Source organism: Tachypleus tridentatus, chromosome 13 (assembly GCF_004210375.1).
Source record: "Tachypleus tridentatus isolate NWPU-2018 chromosome 13, ASM421037v1, whole genome shotgun sequence".
NCBI classification, from domain to species: domain Eukaryota; kingdom Metazoa; phylum Arthropoda; class Merostomata; order Xiphosura; family Limulidae; genus Tachypleus; species Tachypleus tridentatus.
The window spans coordinates 63,209,110-63,233,945 of record NC_134837.1 but is presented as its reverse complement, the minus strand read 5'-3'; the positions used below and the strand labels follow the sequence as shown (position 1 = coordinate 63,233,945).

The 24,836-nt window shown below is 33.2% G+C and overlaps 1 protein-coding gene across 10 annotated transcripts in view; it reads left to right on the top strand.

Annotated features, from left to right (window-relative positions):
* Positions 1-24,836, top strand: part of LOC143237150 (katanin-interacting protein-like) — a 117,913-nt gene that overhangs the window by 5,638 nt on the left and 87,439 nt on the right. For 9 of the 10 annotated variants that reach the window (XR_013019887.1, XR_013019886.1, XR_013019888.1 and 6 more), the window contains exons 2-4: positions 234-383; positions 19,020-19,126; positions 23,789-23,990. Coding sequence is in view for 7 of the 10 variants with exons in the window: in XM_076476077.1 (XP_076332192.1) it covers positions 266-383; positions 19,020-19,126; positions 23,789-23,990 (427 nt within the window). In the remaining 3 variants the exon portion in view is untranslated. Of the gene's footprint in view, positions 1-233; positions 384-19,019; positions 19,127-23,788; positions 23,991-24,836 lie in introns of those variants that run through there. The other variant, XM_076476078.1, reaches the window with a different exon arrangement.

Genomic DNA, 24,836 nt, shown 5'->3' with positions numbered 1-24,836 from the left:
AATTATCAGTGAACTATTTGGGATTTCGGTTATTGTAAAGATATGTCACATTATGTTAAGTTTGCACTTCATTAGATGACATTTTTCTGTAATGATCAGTGTAGTAAGTGTTTTCCAAATTGAATTATACCCTAATATTGTGTTTGAGTTTTTGAATAATTGGTGTTAAATGAAGTTCCATAAATCCTTGGTATAAATCCTGCTATTTATATAATTTTGACCTTTTTTTTTAGGATTATTATGAAATGTGGAATGTAGATAAAAAATGCAGTCAGAACTTGAAAAGCAAGAAAAAAGTTTCACTTCATATTTTAATGAAGCTAATGTGTCTTCTCTTAAGAAAAATGATGAATCACCACATCATTTGCTGAACAAAACACATGGTAAGTGTTTTTGAAATCCTCCCAAGCAGTGATATAGATATGTAAGAAAGGCATAATTTACAGCTATTGTATTTTATTCACATGAGCTTTTGTGATATTAGAAGGCTTCCTTATGATTATCACTTGTTGAAATCACTCGGTCCAATAAATTAATTTGTATGACTAGTACTAGGAATGTGATAAACATCTTCACCAGCAGATGGATGGAAGTTCTGTAAAAGACTGAAGAGCAATAGTTGGGCACAGAAAAAGCTATGGAATGAAGTAGAGCAGTTTAAAATGGTGTCACATGCACACACATCTATAGTGATAATCTTCAATAAGATTTGATGCCAAATATGATAGTAAATAAATAATTACACATTCACAAAACTTTTATGCTTTTGTAACAGGTAACTGTATTGGCTAGTTCTTGAAGTTTGACTTTGAGTCCAGTTACAATAGATTTATATTAAATCCAAGAATACAGATGCAAGTGGGGTATACAGAGTCACTTGAAGACTGAGATTTAAAGTACAACAACATTTTAATGCAATATTTCAATATATGTTGTTTACATCAAAATTATTGATAGTATCTTGGAATGTGTTACTATCAAAACTATTAAATTCATCAGTTTGATATGGTAACTGTTCTTCTGTTAAACTGTCGGTAATAATCAGTTAAATTACTTAACACTACCAGTATGTTATCAGTTAATACATTGAATGGAATCTGTTCAGACATAATTTTATTAATTTGCCATACTTTCAAGTTCTGATTATGTTATTTGATTGTAAAAGAGAGATATCAATATTTACTTACATGTAAGCACAGCTTCAAGTTTTGGTAACTTTTACCATTACTTCAGGCATGGTCAGTGTTTCAACTGCAACAGGGTAGTCTGCTTCTTTGCTTCTATCCAAAAGACTGACTTTTAGCCACAAAATATGCATTTTTAAACATATTATTCTAGTATTCTTACAACTCTCCAAATAATGTATACATCTAACTTGGAAGTAGACCTGACACTTAAATGGAAGATTTTTGCATACTAAAATATAATTCTTTGAATCAAAAACAAAAATATATACTTTAATAATTTATGAGTATTGAAGATGGTAAGTCAATAATCTGCTTGTCTCTTCATCATTTTAAAAATGCTCTTACATTAACATTCTGATTAATCCATTTTTTGGAAGTTGTGTCTGAGATAATATAAACTTTTCTCACAATATTGATTTATAGTTAATGTAAACAGTATTGTCTGGACTGCATATTATTTTATACTTAATATGTATCCTTCCTTTTATGGTCAAGCTTTGTTGTATAACTTCTCTTGTGCATTCATTAGATGTGCCCAACTTTTCTGCGTATTTTATACATGTATTTATACCACAGATGAAATTTCGTAAAATTATAATTTTCATTTCTTGAAGCCTTTGAATACATTGTAAGATACATCAGCTTCTTCACTGTACTGATGTTCATAGGTCTTGTAAAAGTAATAAGATGTTTGTTTGTGTGAGTTAGATTATTTTGAGGTATCAAAATAAAGTTTAAGGCAAATACTATTTTTTCTATATATCTTATAAAATGTAATAATATAATTTACTAAATAAATTTGTAGTTTTAAAAATATCTAATTTTTTATTTTCATTTCAAGATTTTTTAACAGAAAAACTACACTGGGAAAACTATCCTCTTGACTGGTCAGTTAATGCCTGTCAAGTATAATTGAGTCTCACTACAAGTATATAATATAGGCAGATACACCCCCCCCTTCATTTCTTCTTCTTGTCATGGTTAGTAGTCTATACAATCACTTAAATTGTAATTATTAATTTGTTACCAATTTTATTATATTAATTATTAGATGCTAATTATGAACTAGTTTTATTTAATATTCCCAGTGATAATCTGTTGTAAAGTCCTTGGACTATTTTTGTAACTGCATTTGAAGACAGATCTTATTGACAAAAAAGGCTGGTGAACTATTCACTTGTTTAGGGTTTATCTCATTATGACTATAATCAATTAATATATTTCAAGAAAGGTATTTATGTTAGGATGATTTATGTGTTACATTGGCTGATTGTATAAGTTAGGAGGATGCAGAAGGCTGAGTGTACATCCATAGTTTCAAGAGATTTTGTAACTGGTATTTATGTTCTCTAGGTGGTTCTGTGTGTGTTGTGACCATATTGTGTTGTAGCTTATGAATACTGTCTGACTTTATGTACATACTGTATGCAAGTTTTTAGAGAGACCTTTTGTACTGGGGAATATGGCTGTATGTCTGTAAATTTCTTCAATCTTGGTATTTGTATTGATTCTTGTAACTAGAGGGTCTTTAGCTCTAATTTTTACATTTCTTGATGATGAGAAACCCACTTGAATTAAAAATGTATCTCGGAATGGCTGGTATGGGTGTTAACACTTTCATTGATAAGGAGAGAACAATGTTTTGACCTTCCTAGGTCATCTTCAGGTCATAATGTTGTTCTCTGCTTATCAGTAAAAGTGTTAATACCCATACCAGCCATTCTGAGATACATAATCTTTACACTGTTGGGTGGTTGATTTAAGCCCAGGTATTTATCCATATTTGTGGGTTTCCTATGTATGGGATGTGAGTTGTGTGTTTCAGTAACCATCACATGTAGGATGGAAAGTTTATCTTGTATTTTATTTAAGTTTTAAATTGCTGGGCATTACCTGTTTAGGTAGTTCATAAATTCTTGGACTTTACTGTTAGTGTGTGGTGGTCAGATGGGTGCATTCCTTGAGAGTTCTGCCACTGTCAGGCTGTTGATAGAGTATTTGTAGTGTTTCAAGAGAGTTGGTATGATGGTTGAGTACATTGAAGCTGATTATTGTGTGTTGTGATGTTACAGCAACTGCTATTATGATCTCAGAAAAACAGCATGAGTTCTTAACATTTGAGAATGTTCTGTCTGCTGATAGTGATATTATATCTAGCTAAAGTATTACATGGTTAATCCTTGTAGTATATTGTGGGATGGAGAAGAATTGACAAAATAGAGATGGATGTGTAAATAATGATATGTCACTGACACTGCTATATTCTGCTCTGATGAAGCTATTAATTCAATACTAGTACTCATCAGGTTGGTTGGGATATGATAGATATAGTTGTGGTTGAGACACTATTAATAAGTTGCCTAAATAACAAATGTTACAATGTTAACTGGATTAAGATGATGAAGTGTAATTTTTATCAATTTATTTATGTGGCAGCTCATCAGAATTATTGGTGTAACAGTTAATCATGAGAATAATAAAAAAAAAATTAGTTATCAGACTTAAATGACTGCATGTTTGATGTACAATTTTTTTGTAATTAGTTATTACGAGATTATATTTTGGGTTATGTTGTTTTATATATTTGTAACAACATTGTTTCTGAACATCATTACAAGAAAACTCAGAAGTTTATGTAGTATAAGTCAAAGAGAATTAAGACAGGTATTCCTCTCTATATGAATGCTTTCCATTATTAGTAAAAGAACTTTGAGGCCAAACATGGTTCCTCAGTGTATGAGTTGTTGTATAAAGGTGAAACCACTGCAAACATACACCCATAATACTTTTTTATTTAATGAGATATGTTTGAGTAAAATTAGTGATATAATTTTTCTTGTTACTTGAGCATATTTCAAGCCTACTTTTAGTTATCCTCAGCCAACAAGAGACTAAGAATGTTGGTAATATTTTGTCCAATGGTATTGCTATTATGAAGTTTTAGATACAATGTCAACAAAATAGGAAAGTTCATATTAATGAAATAAGTCATGAAGTATTTAAATATGAATATTCTCTTATTAGACTAATACAGAATCATTTAATAAACATTTGTACTTTTACTCTCTCTCTCCTTTTTTGGTGTATATAAACTCAAACAACTGTATGGTGTGAAAACTTCAGGAAGTAGGTCTCATTTCTGTAAGAGATTTCATATTAGTTGCAAAGGAGCATGAGATATAGATGAGTCTGAGAAACGAAACCAGCGAAGAAATTGGGATACAACATGTTACCATATCAAAACTGACACAGGAAGTAGTATCAGTGTATATCCTTTAGGTTAGTATAATTAAATAAATCTTATGATACGTGACTAAAACTTTGGTCACGTGGGCAAAATATATTGAGAGCATTCATTTTGTGTATTGGTGTAAAAATATACCTAAAAGTAATAATGAAAGGAAAAAAGGAAGCCACATTTATTCACAAGGGAACTTTGCTCTAGTTGTGCAGCCTGCATGTGTTATAATCAGAATTAGCAAATGAATAATTGAGGTTTTTGAATCCTATATACAAAAGGATTCATGCTTTAACAGTTGTACTTGTTATGTGCATATATCATGAACTGAGTATTGTATATTATTTGAATAAAAACTGAAATGTACATAAAAGGGTTTCTGGCCAGTTATTTTGACACTTGACAACTAACTGAATACATTCATCTACAGAAGTTAAGATTAGAGTTAGGTACTAAACATTATTCACTGTATTTGGTAAATAAAATAGGGCTGATTATACATAATTTGTTTCCAAGACATACATACATCTACTTATAGCTATTACTTCACTACCAGAGTTTCTTTCTTTGCCCTTCTAAAAATTAGTTTGATTTCTTCTCCCTTGTTCCAGCCTTTTATACCCTATTTAATTGCCCTTGGAGATATTTATCTTGTGATACCCTCCACCTATGTCAGTGTACCTTCTATTCTGGTACTATATATAAGCACCTCATTCAGGTAAAGCATTCTGAATAGATTTTCCAGTATTATGTTCATTCAGAGATACACTGAACGTTATTCATGTTTTCTAGTTGATTTTTCGTGATGAGAATAAATTTTTTTTTATTTCAATTGGCAAGCTGATTTATGGTATGACTTCCAGGATTATTATTTTTGGTACAAATGCAAATCAGATCTCTCCTATCCCACCTATGGTATTTACTGTCACACAACAGTTAGTGAAGGAAGTGGGGGAAGAGTCATTCTCAGTTGAGACTGCTAATGATTTTATTTGTAGTGGAAACATATATTCAGTTCTGTGGTAGTTCTCTGGGTAGGCTCCAAAAGTGTAATTAAGGGCATTCCTTGACATTTTGGAGAGAATTTAGGATCACTTTTTCCTGTGCCTTCTTCTGTTTTTGTGGTACAATGAGGAGTTTGCAGACTATCAGTTCTTAGGTTTGGGATTTTAGTCCCTATAGTGGACACAAGGATGACCCAATGCTACTTTGCTTTAACACAAACTTATCTAACAAAATGTTGTTCCAATGAATGGTGATATTACCAACAGTCTTTAAATGACCTATCAAAAACAAACAGGATTTTACTTTGGGATAAGCTGCCTTTGATTTGTTTTCTTCTGTTTGTTCTCTGAGAGTGATCTTTTTGGCCTTTTCCCATTTTCTTTTGAGTTTACACCTTACAGGTCTGAGAGCAAATTTTTAGTTTTCTCTTTCTTCAAGTATATTGTGGTTCATACTGGATGGTTTAGGCAGTTATGCCTTACCCAACACATTGTCAGAACTTTGTGATTTAATCTACCACTGCCAGATGGAAGTATTTACAGACTCCCAAGTAATATATCTGCTCATCCATTTTGGGGTTCTAAAGCAAAGTTTGTGGTTAACCTGAATAGATTGATGTCTCTGATGAGACACAGTTAGTCTATGGGTTTACAACTCTCAAATTCAATGTTTTGTTTTCCTTTCACTTCACTTTGCTTGAAGACTCTTAGGATCAGAAACTTCATTGATGATGACCTGGTTCTATTGTTAACATGTACATTAGTTCAATTTTTGGCTTCTACATTCCTTCCTGTTGTTGTAATCCTGGATTTCATTGGCTCTGACTGGAGGTCCAAGTTCTTCCCCTGTTTGTTAGTCCTGACCCCCAACATCAGTCCCACAGTACACTGGTACCCAAAATAGAATCTGTTAATATTCAAGGGTTCTGCTGTTTGGCCAGATCATTGCCAGTGGCATTAGTGATTACAGTATACTTTCAGATTCTGTGGGGACTCAGCCTGTGGTGTTTTTGTCTCCTGCAAGTTATCAGAATTTGGAACATAGTTCTAGAGCTATCAGAGTTTGATTGATCTAGAGATAATGAGAGATTTGTGCTAGCTCTTCAGAAGTTTTATTTCTGCCAGTTTTTGGGCCTATGCAAACAGGAGATTGGTGTTCAGTCATTAATCTTTCTCATCTATATCAATGCTTAGATTTTCCAAGGCTCAAAGTCACTCATTCCTCAGCCTGAATTGACATTATTTACTAGGATTGTAGATATCCAAGTAGTTTGTTGTAGTGAGCTCCTATTTGCACATTGCCATACTGATGGAGTCTTGCCAATTTTGGCATTTATTGTGCATAAAATCACAAACATCACAGGTCAGGGTGATTTGCACTCTTTGCCCACTGACCACCTTATTATTCTCTATACATTCTCGAACTGGTTCTTCTTACCCAAGACACTATCAGACAGGGAATGGGATAAATCCTTATTACTAATTCATCTGATCACTTTTTCTCACTTATATATCCAATCAGAATTTGATTGTCTCCATGTTCAGTGAGGGTTTTGTTGCCTGCACTAATGTCTTTAGAGATGCTAGACAGTAAATTTTTATTCTGGGCTCTCTTTGAAGGCAAGGAATCTTTTGTGAGTTAAGTCTAGCCAGATTTATCACATTTCTGTGTCCTTAGTGGCCCAGTAAAATTTTCCACTGGAAGTCATTGAGTGTACTAGTATGTGGATCTCTCCCAGTACTTTTATTATTTGCATGATCTGGCAGTCTCTTCAATCAAACGTTTTTGCCTACCTTCTACAGCTGCCTTAACCATATCTGCTAGATTATACAGAGAGGTGAATATTTTCATTTCTATGTTTCAAGGCTCCTTACCTTGTTTTCACACTATGTGGCAAGTGTTGCCCAGCCAGGTGTGCTTTATCAAACCAATGCTGCACTAGCAAACATTAATTAAGTGTACTTTATACAGGTTTCAGTGGGCTCTGTAGAAATGAGGACTGCCACTCATGGACTGTCATGAGTAAAAACATAAGGACCCCTTGTCTATCACTGCCAATCATTGAATTGAATACATTTGGGTCAGTGTGTTTTTAAAAATTTAGGGAACTCAGTTTATCTATTTTGCTGTTTCCAGAGCACTGTTCTTCAGTACTTCCCAGTGTACATTGTACATTACACTTCAGATTCTACTAGTGGAGCTAGGGAGTTCTTACCACATCTGGTTTCCAGTTACTGGAGTGGTGGACAGAAGCTATACTTCCAGAGTGTTAGAGTAAATTCCTCTACTCTTGGAGAAGAGGACAAAGTTGCAGTCTCTCATACCCAGGTCCCTGGATTTTTTTTTTCCAGTTATTAGTAGAAATGGCACTAGTCTTTGTAAAAGCTTATGTGTAATAGCAGTTCATATTTGACCCTTGGCTAACCAGTTGGGGTGTGCATGACCCTTCTTTTTGGTCAGTATTGATTCAGTAAATTGTTCATTGAAAAGTTTCCATCTCCTCTCAATTCTGGTTGCAGAGTGGTCCCATCCTGGGTTCTTGGTTGAGCACACGTGTTCCATGTCATACCTTTACTTCATGGGAGAGGGGGAGTAAGGATGAGTGCTCATAATTCCAGACCAGATGGGTTCTGTTTCCTTTGGTTGAATAAGGCATACACAATCTCATCATTATGAACCTGGGGTGTTGTGTTTTGGACTTCTTCAGGTTGAGGATAAGGTTTATCCACTTCATTGTTGCATACTTTTTTGTAGTGATCCCAGTGGCTCGGAACATATCACTCTATGGCTACAGGTTGGAATCCCCTCATAAGTATATACATATAATGCTTTCAGTTCAGTTGCCCTAACCACCAATGTGAAATATAGGGATAATGAATCCCTTAATTTGAACCCTGTGTGGTGGAACCTCAGGTATCTAGTTGGGGCAGGGCCTATAATGGTAACAACTTATTTAGAATTACACCCATGATACAGGAATTATGTTCTGGGTAAAGGGCATACCTGTTTTGGATGTATTGTTGTTCCTCTGCTACGGTGCTAATCTGTTGACTTGCTCATGATTGATGTAGACTCTCTGTATGGATAATGCTGGCACTGGCCCATCAGTGTTGTTATTTTTTGATTCCAACTACAAGTGGAAATTAACATATTATTAAATTGAAGACACATTTCCAATAATACTTATCTCTGCTGACTCTCTCCAACTAAAAGCTGGTGTTAGAGACTGGGATTGAGTCAGTCTCAAAAAAGTGATAACATTATTTGATTGAGATACTTGTACACAGTACCAAGAAAGAGGGTGCATTGATGTCGGTGGAGAGTGACTTGAGATAAATATTGCAAAGGGCAACTGAGTGGGGTATAAAAGACTGGAGAAAGTGACAAAAAATCAGACCAATACAGAGACTGGCAAAAGTAGACACTACCCTGGAAGTTGAGTAATAGCTATAACTGTGAGAGGAGTTTAAGTATTATTGGAAACACATTTGCTAATATATTATAGAAATTATTATATTAGAATTTGTTAGTGAAATTGGATTAACAAATTTTAATAAGATTGTGAAGAGATATTTTTGAATAATATGACAAATGTAATTAAACTAAATATTTTCTTACTCAGCCAAAAGGCTGTGGTTGTTACAATACCGTATATGTTTTTTTGGTTACTATTTACTGTGAGACTCAACACATATAACTTATAAATAAATTTGTTAAACATTTTATATCATAATGTTCTAAACTTAGTACCTTTTAATATTTATGTAGAATAGAAAAGTGTTTTTGTTTATGCATTAACGGCATATTGCTTTAGGGTTACGTTTTTGGTTCATCAACATATTGCCTATCTTAACTAAATTATCCTGCTTAACACTCCTACGAAAAGTGGGGCCTAATAGGCCCCAGAGCAGCTTAAAAGGTTATTAATATTAGGCTAATAATTTTGTATTTAAATGAAATTGCCATTTAAATCCATTAATAAATGGATTAACGAGATTCCCACTGTCCCTATCTACTATCTAGCGAAACCACAGCCAGGGAAACGGGCTTGGAGAAATCAGGACTAGAAACATCTTTTCGTAGGAGTGTTAAAGTACCATGAAGATATTTCCTGCCTTTAGAACAATATAATTTAAACCATATAACATTTATTATAATCTTGCTTTTCTGTTATAGGGCAATTAACATTAAGTACTAATTACTTGAATATCCCACAGTGGACCAGGAGTAAGTTAACAGACTTATAATGCTTAAATCCAGGGATCAGTTTCCATCATAGACAAAGCACAGACAGCCCAAACAATTACTCAAACATTTTGGTATTTGAAACAATTTATGAAATATCTTTCAAGTGTTACATTTTTTGTCATAATAGTGTAAAGATATTGTTAAAAGAGTGTGGTTAGCAAGCATTGATGATAAAAGAATGTACATCCTTGGCTAAGAAACCCATAATACTGATAAATAAAATTAAATCTATAATAAAAAGCATTCTGGGACTTATGAGGATATATACACATTTTATGTTTATTTTTATATCTCTGACCACACTTGTTAAAGACTTTAATATCATTTTTTTTTTCTTGCAATTTAAAATATTGCTCATTTAATTTCTTAGTCGTGTTTGACAATAAATGTCTTACATTTCTGGTCTGTCTCAGTATAAATTCCTTTTGTTTTATATACCTAACAAAATACTTGAAAAGGTGAACTAATTACGGGGTTGATTTTTTTGGTTGTCGTCTGTGTAAGTAACTTGTGTTGATCAGAACTTTATATTAATCGTCTGTTTTTCAAATATTTTTTTCCACTTTTCACTCTAAAAATGCAAGTTCAAATTTGTAGCAATACCAAAAGGTCTTGTTGTTAGCTACTATGTGACTGAAAATCCTGAATACTATTAATGCCCTTTTGCTGTAGTTCATTCACTTTTATCAGTTAATAGCAGGGTTTGTCAGTTAGCCCTAATCCTGAAATTTCTACTGGGAAAATTTTTGTTTTTTTGGATAAATGCTATTCTAGTTCTTAAGTCTAATTCTCTTAGGCCTTATGGTTCTAGTAGCATGTTGATAATTCAATTTTTTAATATTTAGATTTTTAACCTTCTTCTGACATATGGGTCATTGCTGACATTTTTATAAATTTACAAATTGTAAATATATTCCTTCAAATAGGCTCATCCCTCTATAAGGTGGTTGGGCATAGGGTCAAAGTGCTACAAGTTTTTAGCAATTGGCATATGCAATTTTTGCCTGAATAAAAGGATCAGAATATATCTATTACCTTTGACATTCAGTTAAACTTAGCTCACAGTACTGTGTTGCAAGGTGCTTGATTTTTCATCTAATTTATCTTTTCAGTTGACTCCAGATGAGGTTTTTCCCCTCTATCATTTATCTTTGCAGGATTTTTCACCTGCACTTGCTTCCCATTTAGGATCAGCATAACAACCAGAACTGATTATGGTTTTAATATTTCAACTTATTTCTGCAAGTCATTTTTCATGAAAGATCAGTAAATAGTCTTTTTAGTCTTTTTTTTTCCTGCACTTTTTATAGATCATAATAATATTCATTCTTTAGCCTTACTTCATGTCTGCTTCTCATCAGTGTTATCTGCTTTTTGTTCTTTCTGACCCATAAAGTAGCCAAATGTAGAAGTAGATGTAGGTGTTCTCAGTTCAGTCATTGATTGTTCTGGACAAATCACCGATATTATTTGTATTGAAGGGAGTCTTTCAAGGTCATTGATTAATTTGTAGGAATCTGGCTTTGTGATTCTTGTGTTTGACTGAACCTATGGTTTCTTTTTCTTCAAATCCAGTTGTTCATAAATTCTGGATCAGAAAGTCTCAAAAAAATAATCCAATTACATTTTTTATCTCACTTTTACATGTTTTTACTCCATCTGTTTGTAGCTCCAAGAAGGAATTCTTGAGTTTGGACACTTGTCTCACTCAAAGACTCCATTTTCAACAACAATACATGAGATTGTTACAAACAGTTTTTAGTCACAGCCATTGCATGACATTTGTTGATATATGGGATGTTTATATTCCTGTTCATCTGTCATTCTTTCTTTTGCTATCTGGAATAGCTTATCAACTCATTAACACTTCATTTTGCTACATACAATTTCTGTCAAATAATTTTGTTGTGGAGTTTTTCTCAATTCACTCAAAATTTAATTTGACATGTTTCATTCTGACCCTTTTAGCTATTCATAACCTTACACAAATTTAGTTAACCACTCATCTGACTTTATTTCTTATGTAGCTGATTTACAATTCTGTGTTTCTTTAGTACTGACACAGTATTTACTACATTCTTGAACTTGGACCATTATAGTTCAAGGAAGACCAAATAGTTCTTATGGCATTGCAAGCCTTGGAATCACATGCTCATATTTTCCTGTCTTTCACAAAGGTGTCAGTTTTCACTTTACACATGCTCACATGTGCAACCTTCAGTGAGATAGGTCTTCAGAGTGGCATTTATATTCAGTAAATTATGTCAAGGAATTTTCCTTCTCTTCATCTACTTTCTTTTGCTACTTTTTTTTTTCCACTTTATATAGATCTGGATCTCCTTACAGATTCCTGATTGGAGGGTTGAATTGGTGTCTTTTGGAAACATTGTCTGTTTGATTCCTTGTTTTATTCAGGAATCAGAATCTTGCCCCAATATTTTGGAACTTTGGGCATTTTAGCGTGGTAATCAAAGATTCTTTTCCTTGTTACACCACCATTGTTTTATCTTACATATACTTTTTTTGTAGTGGAGGTGTGTAAAAATAATCATGAAATTTTTTCGGTCTTTTCTGACTCCATTCACATCCATTTCTAAGCCAAATATTTTTAGCATATTTCTGTATTTTAAGATTTCATTGGCTTTTCATTATAAAGTATATCCTCCAACTTTCAGTGGTTGTGCCAATGGCCTGACTTTCTTTTAAATTATGCTTTTGCAGTGAAAATCATCCTCTTATTGACTGGTCTCCACTTCTAGATTCTTCTTGTCTAGTGATTGATGTTTTGAGCCAGTCTTTAGAGAACCTTTTTTGCTATGTTTTCTATCTTGGGTATTGGCTAAGGTCAATTTATTCAAATGTCAAGTTTTCATTATTGAACTACATTGGACAATTCAACTGTAATTTCTCCTGCTGAATTTTCTGTTTGAATGGGATCTTAATCCACTACTTCTAAAGACATGTTTTGTATTCCAGCCTCAAAAATCCACTTCCACATTGAAGTTCATTGTTTACATGTTCATGGCTGGCTGTTACACAGTATTTTTATTACAAAAACTGGAGTTTATTCTTGAGAAGCTTGAATATTATTAAATTCTTGCCAACTCCCATTCACAGCTGTTTGTCAATATCAATAGCTTATATTCATTTGTTGGTATCTTAGAAAATTTTTGGTCTTTTCAATAGATTACTGCATTCTTATTGTTATTATTATTATTTAATGTTCATGGGTTTTCAGCTTCTTCTACTAAAAACTACAGAGCTATCCTCTCGGTCACCTTTAGACGTTACAAGCTTGCGTGTAGGTTAATCCAAATACAATTCTGTTTATATCACTTTATTGTCTCTTCAACTTTGAAATTTCACTTTCTTTTTATCATCTGAGTTAATCTCTGTTAACTACTTATTTACGAGTTAGGCCCACACTTAAGTTGTGTGTAGTGACCTAAATATTTCTGCTCCATCTAACATCCATGTTAATGTGCATGCAGATGTCAGGATGTAAAAATTAATTTGGTTAAAGAAAATTACCCTGTCATTGGGGATTCTGTATTTATAGATTTATCACAGTTGGGGATTCCTACATACTCCCACATTTGTTAACATAACATGTACATAACTTAGAGTATGTCCTTCTCTAAGGAGATACTGTAATTATGTGGTTTCATTCAGTTAGGACTGTTGCATATTATTTAAATCTTTACATTTGTGAAGACACAATTTCATTCTCTGTATATGTGCTTCTTGAGAGGGTGATGACAGTTGCTGATTGATGGTCAATGCGTCAGCAGATACCCTTCCTATTTATGTTTGCTCATCATTTTATTGCATTAGAGATATCTGGCATGTTCTCAGTAGATGTTTTATAACTTAAAACATGGCAAGTAATATGAATATTTTTCATATTTTTGTTTTATTTTGGTATTCTGATTGCTCTACTTTCAAGTTTTTGAGCCCCATTCTTAGGATATGTTGGGTCTTTTTCCAGTTCCTCTTTAGCAGTCATTGATTTGGATAGTTTCATGTGAATTGCTAACCTTTTCAGGTATGGATGATAAGGTCTTAACACTCTAAGAGTATGTGCAATCATGTGTTTTGACTAGTGTGCCTTTTACTGGCTCACAGGTAAACACATTACTACTCTGAGATCTTTTTAATAGAAACTAAAGGGTGCTTAAGGAAAGGAAGTACTCTGTTGAAATCAGTGTTTTTCTTCTGTTTGTCATTAGGTCCAGTTTTTACATAAAGATGGTCTATTCTTGTTGTTCTCCTTTGGATTCAATCCTTCAAAGATTTTTCTTTCTGAAATTCTGCCCAAACTCAATCTAACCACACATTTCTTTCATGTAATCTATGTTTTTGTGTGTAATCTATTGTTCCCACGACATTTTGAGTATCTCTAGTATGGCTTTCAGTATTTCACAAATAAGTTGATTATTTGAATTTTACTTTTTTAGAATTAAAATGAAATTCAAGTAGGTACTTACCTCTAAAATAATTCAGTACAACTCTTCACAACTGCATGGTATGTGTTTTTCATGCATTGATGAAAATTTTAAAACCTGGCTACTCAGAGCAGGAAAACACATCTTATGTCAGTTCTCCTGATGCATAGAAAACGGGAGAGTGGAGAATTATGAATAAACTGGTACCAGCTGTGTATTGCATCAAGGATAATAATAACTCTGATTCACATGATTATTGACATCATGAGATCAAGAAGGAAAACTGTCAGTTTTTCAGGTGTAAGTATCTGTTTCAAATTCTTTTTATTCTAAATATGTAAAATAGGGATTGATTAGTAACCATTTAGATGGTGTAATTTATGTTTGGAATATAGTTCTAATATTTGTGTGTTAATTGACTCTTTTTTTGCAATGGGCTCAGTATAATTCACATGAGTTTTATATTTGTACTATAACTATTGATCCACTGTATGTACTTTTACAAAATTTGGTAATCTATCAGTAAAGATTGTAAGTCTTTTGTACACAAAGAGATATTTTTACTATAGATATGTTTTTGAAAATATCTGTTCTATTTTATTAATAGTCCAAATGTGAGGTGATTTTCATGTTATGATTAAAAAAGTATTCTTCGTTCCAAAGATCTTAAATATTATTTGTGTGATCTCTTAAGTCTCCTAAATAGATTTCAAATTTGACTGACCTCATAACCACAATAAAAAATTTGGAAATAAATATAAATTATGTTTTTTTGTTCTAGAACAACTACATATTATAGTACAGAAACACAAATAAATAGTCAAAATAGACAAAATCTCACAACATTATACATTTATATATATTGGCCTTCAGTTGTGCATAGCTGACATTAAAAAGTTGCATCAATGGGGTGCATGTAAACTCATGTTACTGAATCCAATAATATAAAACAGACCTTTAGTCTTTACAAAGTGAACTGTCTTGGCTATACTTTAGTGGACTAGTGTTTGGTAAAATAGAGTCACATTTTAGTCATTATATATAATATATACATTAGGGTGCATCAAAAAACAAAAAGTTGTGACACTCGCTTATAATTTGATTCCATTCAATGAAAAAAATATGCTAGCGTAAAAATCAATCCAATACATTAATATTTAGGGGTTGCACAATGCGCACAAAATAACAACGTGCTTCTGGAACCAAATGAAAAGTTGGCATTAGTGAAAGCTAGCTTCGGCTCTAGACAGAACCCAGATCAGTGACCGAAAAGCCGCGCAAATTTTGCTTCCTTTTGCAGCTCATATTGGACATAATATCGAGGATCTTGCCATTAGCCCAAGTTCCATAAGGAGGAAACGAATTAATAACTGTACTCTTCTAGCAGCTGAATTGAAGGAAAGTTTTTCTCCAAACGTTCCTTTGACATTACATTGGGATGCTAAGCTGATGCCTGACTTGGTTGGCAGAGAGAAGATCGAACGTTTGGCAATTTTAGTTTCAGGTGAAGGTGTAGAAAAGATTCTTTCAGTGCCCAAGATTGATAGTGGGGATGCAAATTCAGTAGCTTCTGAGATTGGATCAGTTTTAGTAGAATGGAATGTAAAAGACAGGATTAAATCACTTTGCTTTGACACCACGGCGACCAATACAGGATCCAAATCTGGCTTCTGTCTGAGGATTGAAATGTTACTTGAACGTGAGCTCTTGCACCTTGCCTGTAGACATCACATTTTGGAGATTCTTCTGAGCGCTGTATTCTCTACTCTCGTGATAGAGACATCAAAAAGTCCAGATATTACTTTGTTTTTAAACTTTAGAGATTGTTGGCCTAAAATTAATAAAACTAAGTACATAACAGCAGTAGAAGCAATGCCACTCCGAATACAGCCTTGGAAGGATGATATTATTCAATTTTGTCAGAATCTCCTTCAATCTCATCAACCACGGGACGATTATAAAGAAATCTTGGAATTAGCTGTCATTTTTCTTGGATCTCTTCCACACGGACGCTCTTCAGTTTCTTTCCATACTTCTGGTGCTGTACATCGTGCATGATGGATGGCTCGAGCAGTATATTCTCTAAAAATTTGGATGTTCCAAGAGGAGTTTGGTAGACTGCAACCACGGCCTGCTTCATCTCGTGTTTCATTTGACGCACATTTCTGCAGCAAACTTATGGGGACCTTACACTACTCAATGAACTTGATACTTATATATGATTAAGGAAGTTGGTACAAAGGCAATGAATCGGCATTTATGGTATTTATCTGAGGTTGCAGTTGGGCTTGTGCTCTTTGATGACAGTGTAATGAATAGCGACAAACTCAAGATGGTCTCAAATATGAATACCATGAAAGGATTTCCTAGGCCAACTCCACGTTTAACAGTTGATGCTGCAAGCAATGCTGTTTCCAGAAAACTTCCAGATTTTTTTACCTCGGCAACGAAGAAAATTTTCTACCATCTGGATATTAGTAGCACATTTTTATCATTACCACCGAAAGAGTGGAGCGCCTCCGAAGAGTACAAACAAGGAAAGGACAGAGTAAAGAAACTTTTTGTGACAAATGACGCAGCTGAAAGAGGAGTAGCTTTAATTCAACAGTTCACGGCAAAGGGCCGCACCAAGAACGAAGATCAATTTCAGTATATGAATCAGGTGGCAGAAGAACATCGGCGAACATAATGCGAAGGGGGCAGGTAAAATAAAACTTCAATGAAATAAATTTTTCTTTCAAGTTTTTATGTTTTTGCTAATTGTATAATCAATAAATATTAAATAATTTCTTTAAATAATTTAATTACCATTAACAATGTAATGTAGCGTAAATTTAAGGAAAATAGTGAAATTTGCGAGGGATGCGCGACCCCTAAATACTTCGCGATTGAAATGAAACTTTGTCTATGTTCTTTTCTCATGCAGTGGCACAACTGAGCAACTGAGCAAAAAAATTGGGACATTTTAATTTTTATCCTTTATCCGCTGACGCACCCTAATATACATACAGATAATTATTGCTCACCAAAACATTCTTTAACTTATTTTTCTTAAAGTATGGAACAATAAATAAATAGAGCAAACAGTTGTATCTTATATTTATGACAACATTTTTACTCATTTACTACTTGCTGTAGGTTGCTAAGGAGGATGTTAAATGAAATAATTTTTTTAGGTTTTATATATGTATACATTTTAAATAATTTAAAAAAATCATAAATACATCAATATAATATAATTCCACTATGTTTTATCAAACGTGGTAACTGAGCTGTATTTTGCCTAAAACAAATACGTAATTTCAAGCAGACTAAAGATATAACTTACCAGCTTGAATTCTTGGTTTGAAATAATGATGTGGCTTCCTAGCACATTTCTCAGAAAGTGACTAGGGGGCATTCTGAGCTTTTGATTGGTTATTCAAATATCATATATTGAAGTAATTGTATATAAAGGACCCTTTTCAAAACTAAAAAGAGGTGAGTGGGGTTACTGCATTTGATTTATTACATAAGTCATATCTCAACAAATGGAAAAGGTATGAGGTTTTATTTTATATACTTTCTTGTAAATATCACTTATTTGAGTTCTTAATTGATATGAAACCATATACTTAGTATTTTGATATCACAAACCAGTGCTATATTCAACATACCATGCAACATCCAAAAAGTAATATTTAGGTGTTGTTATTGTAATATTTAATTTTAATTTGAAAAATAATTTAATATGTAATATCAAAATTTCAATTATAAATTATAATGTGATATCAAACTTAAGGAGACAAATTCATAAAATTCTGAATGTAAGTCAACAAATGGGATGACACAGCTTTTGACCCATGACCTATCACAATTGGGTAAACATATTTCCAATGTCTTGAGTTTGAGTTAAAAAACTAAGAAATTTGCACACACAGTAAACATTTTAATTTTCATTGATCTCTAATCACTTGTTATATATTAAAACTGCTCATACTTAAATAAATAATAAATAATGTAATATAAATAATAAGTGATACTATATATATGTATTAGTAACCAAGAAATTATGATTCTATATTTACATAACTTTGTACCATTGATTATTGTAATGTTGTTTTTGTCATTGTAAGCAGTTGTTTTGATGTTACAATGTGGTATCTTGTATTTGGAGATATAACATCATAATAAATTACATATATCATAGTACCTTGTAGTTATTTTTGTATTTAATATTGTATTTTATTATGCAGTGTAGTGCAAAAGTGTACTACTTAGAACTATTGTGATTTATTACATTTGGAAGCTGTAAGATTTGCCACATCCATATTTACTTTGAAAAAAGGCGAGTAATTAAGTAATACACACACACGTAAGTGTATGTCAAGTAAATATTTTCAGGTACTTTATATAAGTTTGTGTACAAGAATTTGTACATATTATGTGAAACAATAACAAAATAAGTACTATGTATTCATATTTTGTGACAGAATTCTGTTGCTCAACAAAATGTAAGGGAATAGTCTGATAGTGGATGCGCAAATTTAGAATCATAAAAAGACTTAAAATCGGATACACGAAATTATTAAGAATAGAAGTTTACATTGTTTTGATAAGTTTATACCTTGTCATCATTAGATGTAACACTGTTGTTTCTTAGTTTTAAATTATACTCTGTAGGATTTCTTATTCTTCATTAAGCTGCAGAATGCAGGATTTTTTATTTTTTAACCAGCTTATGAGTATTGTATATTGAAAACATTTTAATGAAATATCATGTTAATGGAGTTTTCACCTTGAATTTGTGAATTTTTTTAATGTTTATTACTTTTCACAAGAGTCTATCTGTGTTGATGAAAGTCAAAGAAATAGCATATCAATTTCTGAAAACAATTTTTTCACCATGTTTATTAGAGGAAGAATACTCTTACAACGACGATTTTGAATCTTCACTTAGCTCAGATGAATCTAATGACCTGAATTTAGAAGGTTCCTCTGAAAGTAATAACCTAAACAAAAAGGTAAGGAAAAAGGTGCTATTAAGTTCTGTGCATGCATTACACTTACAAGTTACAAACATCTGGAAGAAACTTATACTTACAGATCATAAAATGCTCTGTGTAAGTTTCACTAGCAGGTTTATAAACTTCACTAACTAATTATTATTCATTTCCAACCAGAGCAAGCTACCTTATTAGAGCAGAACTATATATTAACATGGTGATGAGAGAGCTAATTAAGTATATTTAAGTTTTTACTTACAATTATTAGAGAGTCCCCTGCCAGGGGAGGGTCAGTTGGAATGAGTTACAATTGTTGATGGACACCTGGTATGGGTACTACAGGTTCTGATTTTGCAGCTGATCTTTCATTCAGTTCTCAACTTTCATTATCCTCCCAACCTGTGGGGGTTTTGTTTCATGGCTATCAGAGTTGCTGTTCATGCGGTGGTAATGACAGTTGATTTCATTCTCCTGGGATGTTATTCCTGTTTCTTTGTTGTGCCTGGGACAAAGGGAAATTAACAGATGATTGCCACTTTTTTCTTATCTCAAACCTTTCTTTGATCTTCTTAGGTTCTCAGTCAGTCCTTTTTAACCCACTCTATTGACATTCTTCACCACGTCTGTGAATGTTCAGGTTTGTGCTTGTTGAGGCATTTCTTCATATTCTCATGTACAAGGTTCATGTTTTACAGTTCAGGGATCTAGCCTTTGGTATAGCATCAGTACCACACATCTTCTGCTGGATTTTACAGTTTTTCCCCAGTAGTGATGATGAGAAACCCACTTGAAGTAAAAATTTATTATCAAGATGGCTAGTACGGGTATTAAAACTTTAATTAAAATAAAATAAGTTGTTCTGTACTTTAGTTTAATTAAAGTTTTAATACCCATACCAGCTGTCTTGATAATACAAGCTTTCACCATGTTTTAAGCTTAGCTCAGCTACTTCCCATCCAGCTTCAGGCTATTGAATGGGCAGTCAGGCTCTTACTTACAGGAATGGTTCTATATTTTAGGGTTTCTGGGCTTCCCTTGAATCTCTGAGTTATTGAGATGGAGATGCTTGCTATTCCTTCAGTAGTCCCAGGACAGCTAATGGATTTGGAACTTCAATCCATTGAATCTTCCAGTCTCATTTATCAAGAGCAGCATCTTAGTATTTAAGTATTGGTTGGTTTGGATCAACCCTACCATTAGTATATCTATATAAATAGGTGTGAGTGTATAAGTGTCTTCTTCCCTTCAAGGGTGACATGCATATTAAAGGTGAGGTAATTCAGGGTATATGAATGTAGCATGTACCATCATTCTGCATCAGTAAATTAGATCTTGTTCTCCCAAAGGCAATATTGCAAGGTCTAGACCTCTTGCACAGGAATGTCCTCATGAGATATTTTATCAATTTCACAGTGGGCTCTTTAATTTACTGTCATTGAGACATGTATTCTCATGTTGTTATTTTCCAAATTTGTTTTTTATTCTCTACAGGGTAATGAATTTTTTGGCAAATTATTGAGGCATCCTTAGTCTCACATTCTAAACTTAGATTAGTTGAGTTAGATGTTAAAGTTGTGTAGAGTGTGCCTTACAAGGAGTTTTTACCTATTTTACCAAATGTATCCACCATTTCTTGTTTTTATCTGGTTTACACTTAGGTCTAGCTTTGTCTTCTCTTGTTTGGGCCAGACAACTTTTTCAACTAGTCTTAGTTATTCTAGACATCTCAAGGTTTTGGACTCTTCAGTGCTATCCAGCATTCTTCCAATGGTCTATTTCTCACCTCTGCAATCAGATGTATGCTGATTATTCGTTTTTTTCCTGTCAGGCCCAGTGGTGTTTTATATTTCAGTCTACCTCCTTTTGTGGTGATAGTCTTGACTCTGTATTTCTTGGGATCTATCAGATTCCTGAAGTTTTTCTGAATTTCTTAGAAATGAATATGAAATTATCCAAATTGCATATTCTAGAACTTACAGATGAGGAATCTTCTGAGTTACATGTCATCAAATTCAACACATTTGTCATTTGCTGCCCATTTCATTTATTCACTGGAGGGGAATTTTTGGGAGGCCAGTATTTGGACTTCTCCCAGTGCTTTTTTCTTGCATTCTTTACATAATCTGGTAGTTTTTTTCTGGGGGTTTCCACTATTCCCACCCCATGGCCATTTAATGACATTTGCTAGATTATAAGGAGGATGATATAATTTTTTCATTGTATTGTCTGTTTTATTATATCTTGCTTTCACCAAATTTCACTCTATGGTGATTGTTGCCAATTTTGCACTAGCAACCAGTTTGAATGTTCTTACTAGTGGTTGCAACAGGCTCTGTAGAAATGAGGTGTTCCATAAGGCCATGTAAGTATTTACCTTATTGTATTACCATATTATCATGGACTTCCACTCTTGAATTATTTTGAGTAAAGCTAAAGGTAATCCTGTTTCTCCCTTCTGACTCTCCAATGTTTAATATGCCCCTCCCCTCATGTTTTGTTAGTGGAGGTAGGGAGTCCTTACCACACTCAGTTTCCAATCACCAGAGTGGTGGACAGAGGCTTTTCCTCCAGAGTGTTTGAGTGTGTTCCTCCACTCTTGGAGATCAGGAGATACTTGAGGGCTTTCCTCACCTGTCCTCTGGATGTTCTTTCCAGATGTCAAAGAAGTGGCACCAGGAGCCTACCCATAATACTAGTTCAGATTTGATACTTTGCTATTCTTTTGGGGAGTGCATGGCCCTTCTTTGTGATCAATGCTAGTTTATTATGTTGTTCATGGAAGGAGTTCCACTATCTCATAATTCCAAACACAAAGTCCTAGGTCCTAGGTTGAGCACAGTGTTCCACACCCTCTCCATAATTCTGGGAGCAAGTGGAATGCTCCTTGTTCAGTTGGATAGAGAGTGAAAATAATGTTCATAATTATAGTTTGGCTAAGTTCTGTTCCTTTTGTTAAATAAGGCATATATGATCCCATCATTCCAAGCCTGGGATGTATCTTTTCAGACTTCTTCAGGTTGAGAAGAAAGTGTTTCCTAATTTCTTGTTGTGATTCTAGTGGTTTGAAATACTTCACTCCATGGCTACAGGTTGGGATCCAATCACACACATATCTATATCTAACATTGCTGTCCAAACACCCTACCCACCAATGTGGAATATAGGGACCAAGACCTTTAATGCTAACCCCAATTAGTGGAACTTTGGCTATCTATTTGGGGCTGGCTTTAAGTGATAACTCAGGTACACTTTCCACCCTTGATGCAAGAATTGTGCTCTGGGTAAAGAGCATACCTATTCTGGATGTAGTGCAGTTCTCTCACCATCAGTTACCACAATCTTGATGCACCCTTGATCATTCCAGATGCTTTCTGTACGGGCAATACCCTCATGGCTCCTCCACCTTTATGTGTGGGATTCTACTTGAAGTGTTAGTGGATGGTAAATATTTTTTGGAAGTTTACAAATGTATTTCTAATAAAGCTTTCCTCAGCTGATACTCTTCCATCCTTCCTCCCTATTAAGAGCTGGTGTTAATGACTGGTGTAAGTTTCAAAACATTGTCTTAGTGAGGTGCCTATATACTGTGCCAGGATAAGGACTGCTTTGAAGTGGGTGGAGAGCTTTGAAAATTAGGTATTACCAAGTGGGGGGTATAAAAACTGGAGGATGCAAAACCAATACTTAGATAGGCAAAGTCGACATTGAGAAATAGCTACAGTGTTAATGGGAGTAAGAATAACTGGAAATACATTTTCAATTTAGGAAAATGTTAATGTTTGGGATTCCAGAATAATATGGATATTACTTTATAAAACCAATGTACATCAATGTCTGATAAAACATTTTTTCATATTTCTTTCTATAGGGTACTGTCTTCATTGGTTTTAATGTGTTTATATTCCTTGTTAAATTTTGTGATGAAAAACCCATTTTTTAGAAAATAAACTTTAGAGTTGCCTTGAATTGGGTAATGAATGGAACTTTGTTATAAACTTACAATGTTTCAACAAAAACTAGTTGTCATCAGATACACATAGTTTTCATAGACACATGAATGTATATACAATATTGAACAAAAAAGTCATGTCAGGAGACAGCTTAACAGCTTAGTAAAGGTATCTTGATATCCTGGGGTGATGATTAGAATAGGATGTTTCGTTCAATTTAGATGGTTTTCTTTATTTTACATTTGTTGGTGGTTTGTATAAATATATTTTGTTTTTTGAGGTGCAGTGGTGATAAACATGGGAGGTTTTTTAATTATGCCAGATGAATGTGGTCTGCAATTTTCTTTCAGATTCTTGAATGTAAAATTATGAATAGTTATTAGACATTGTTTTATAAACTTTGTTACTTGAAGGTAGAAGTTCATTTACCACTGAAACAAAGTTTTCAGTTGCTTTATCCGAAGTTGTGACAATAATAAATCTACTGTGTAATAACCTACAAACATACTCATTAATTTATTACTAGTGACATTTTTTCATTTTTGTGAATAGTGAATGCCTTAAAATGATTCAATACAAGTAGTAAGAAAATTAAAGTTTATGTATTGAAACTGAAGAGAAAATTACTCTTAAAACAATGGCATAAGAATCATTACAAATAATAATAAGATAAAATTTGATTTATGAAAATAATGTTAATGAATACATGAACATTTGGTTGTATTATTAGACATCAAGCTCAGATGAAATTGAAGAGGTTATTGAAGAAGGTATAATCCCATCTGGGGAAGAAGAAATTATTGACAAAAAAGAGCTAAAGTTGGAGAAAACAACACCTCTGTCATCAGGGAATAGGAACCACTATAGTGTAAAGTACGTGGGAGGTAAAACTAATCAGTGGTTTGACTTACAAGTGGACTTGGAACAAAAATGTAAGAATATTAATCTTGGAAATATATTGTTTGAATTAAAATTAATATTATTTAGTATTCTCAAGGATCTTTCTGTAGTATGTACTTAGTATTAAGTTTTTAAGAGGAGAAAATGAGTAACTTGTAAATTGGGAATGAATACATTTGTTTAGTACCTCAGCTACCTAGTGAACTAATTTGTAAACATACTGTTTATAAAATGAGAAATATCCAGCAAGGTAATGCATTGGGTCTTTTATTATTTGAAATAAAGAATGCTTGAATTATAAGCCATGAATAATCCATCCTTTTGTGATCATTTCTTAGTTTTGTAGCAAAGGATATTTTAGCTTGACTTTAGTAACCGCATTAAAAAAAATAAAGTTATTATTCGACTATTAGTGATCCACAGGGAAAAATATATAAAACTTATTGATATACCTTATAAAAAAAGAGAGGATAAAGTTATTTGTTAATGTGTAGAACTATTTTTAGTATGGCAGATAACAGTCACTGATTGAAATAAGATGTAAGGAAGGTGTTTCAATTAATCATAGGTACTGTATCAGCTAGAATGTATAGTGTATCTTGGTAGTTAACCTGGTAGTTAAACATTTATTCCACAACCATTTATTCATATTTTCTTAAAGATTTGTTTTTAATACCACATGGTAAAATATAATGTAGAAAAATTTGAATTATATACAAATTGCTTACTATTCTCAAAAAACAGCAACATTAAATCAGAATGAAAATTCAACATTACAAACTACTCATTTCTTTGCACCACAAAGAGCTATTACTTTATGTATGCTGCCAGTATGTGAACACAGGCTCAATTTTTCTTCAGAAGTTTTGAGCTTCTTG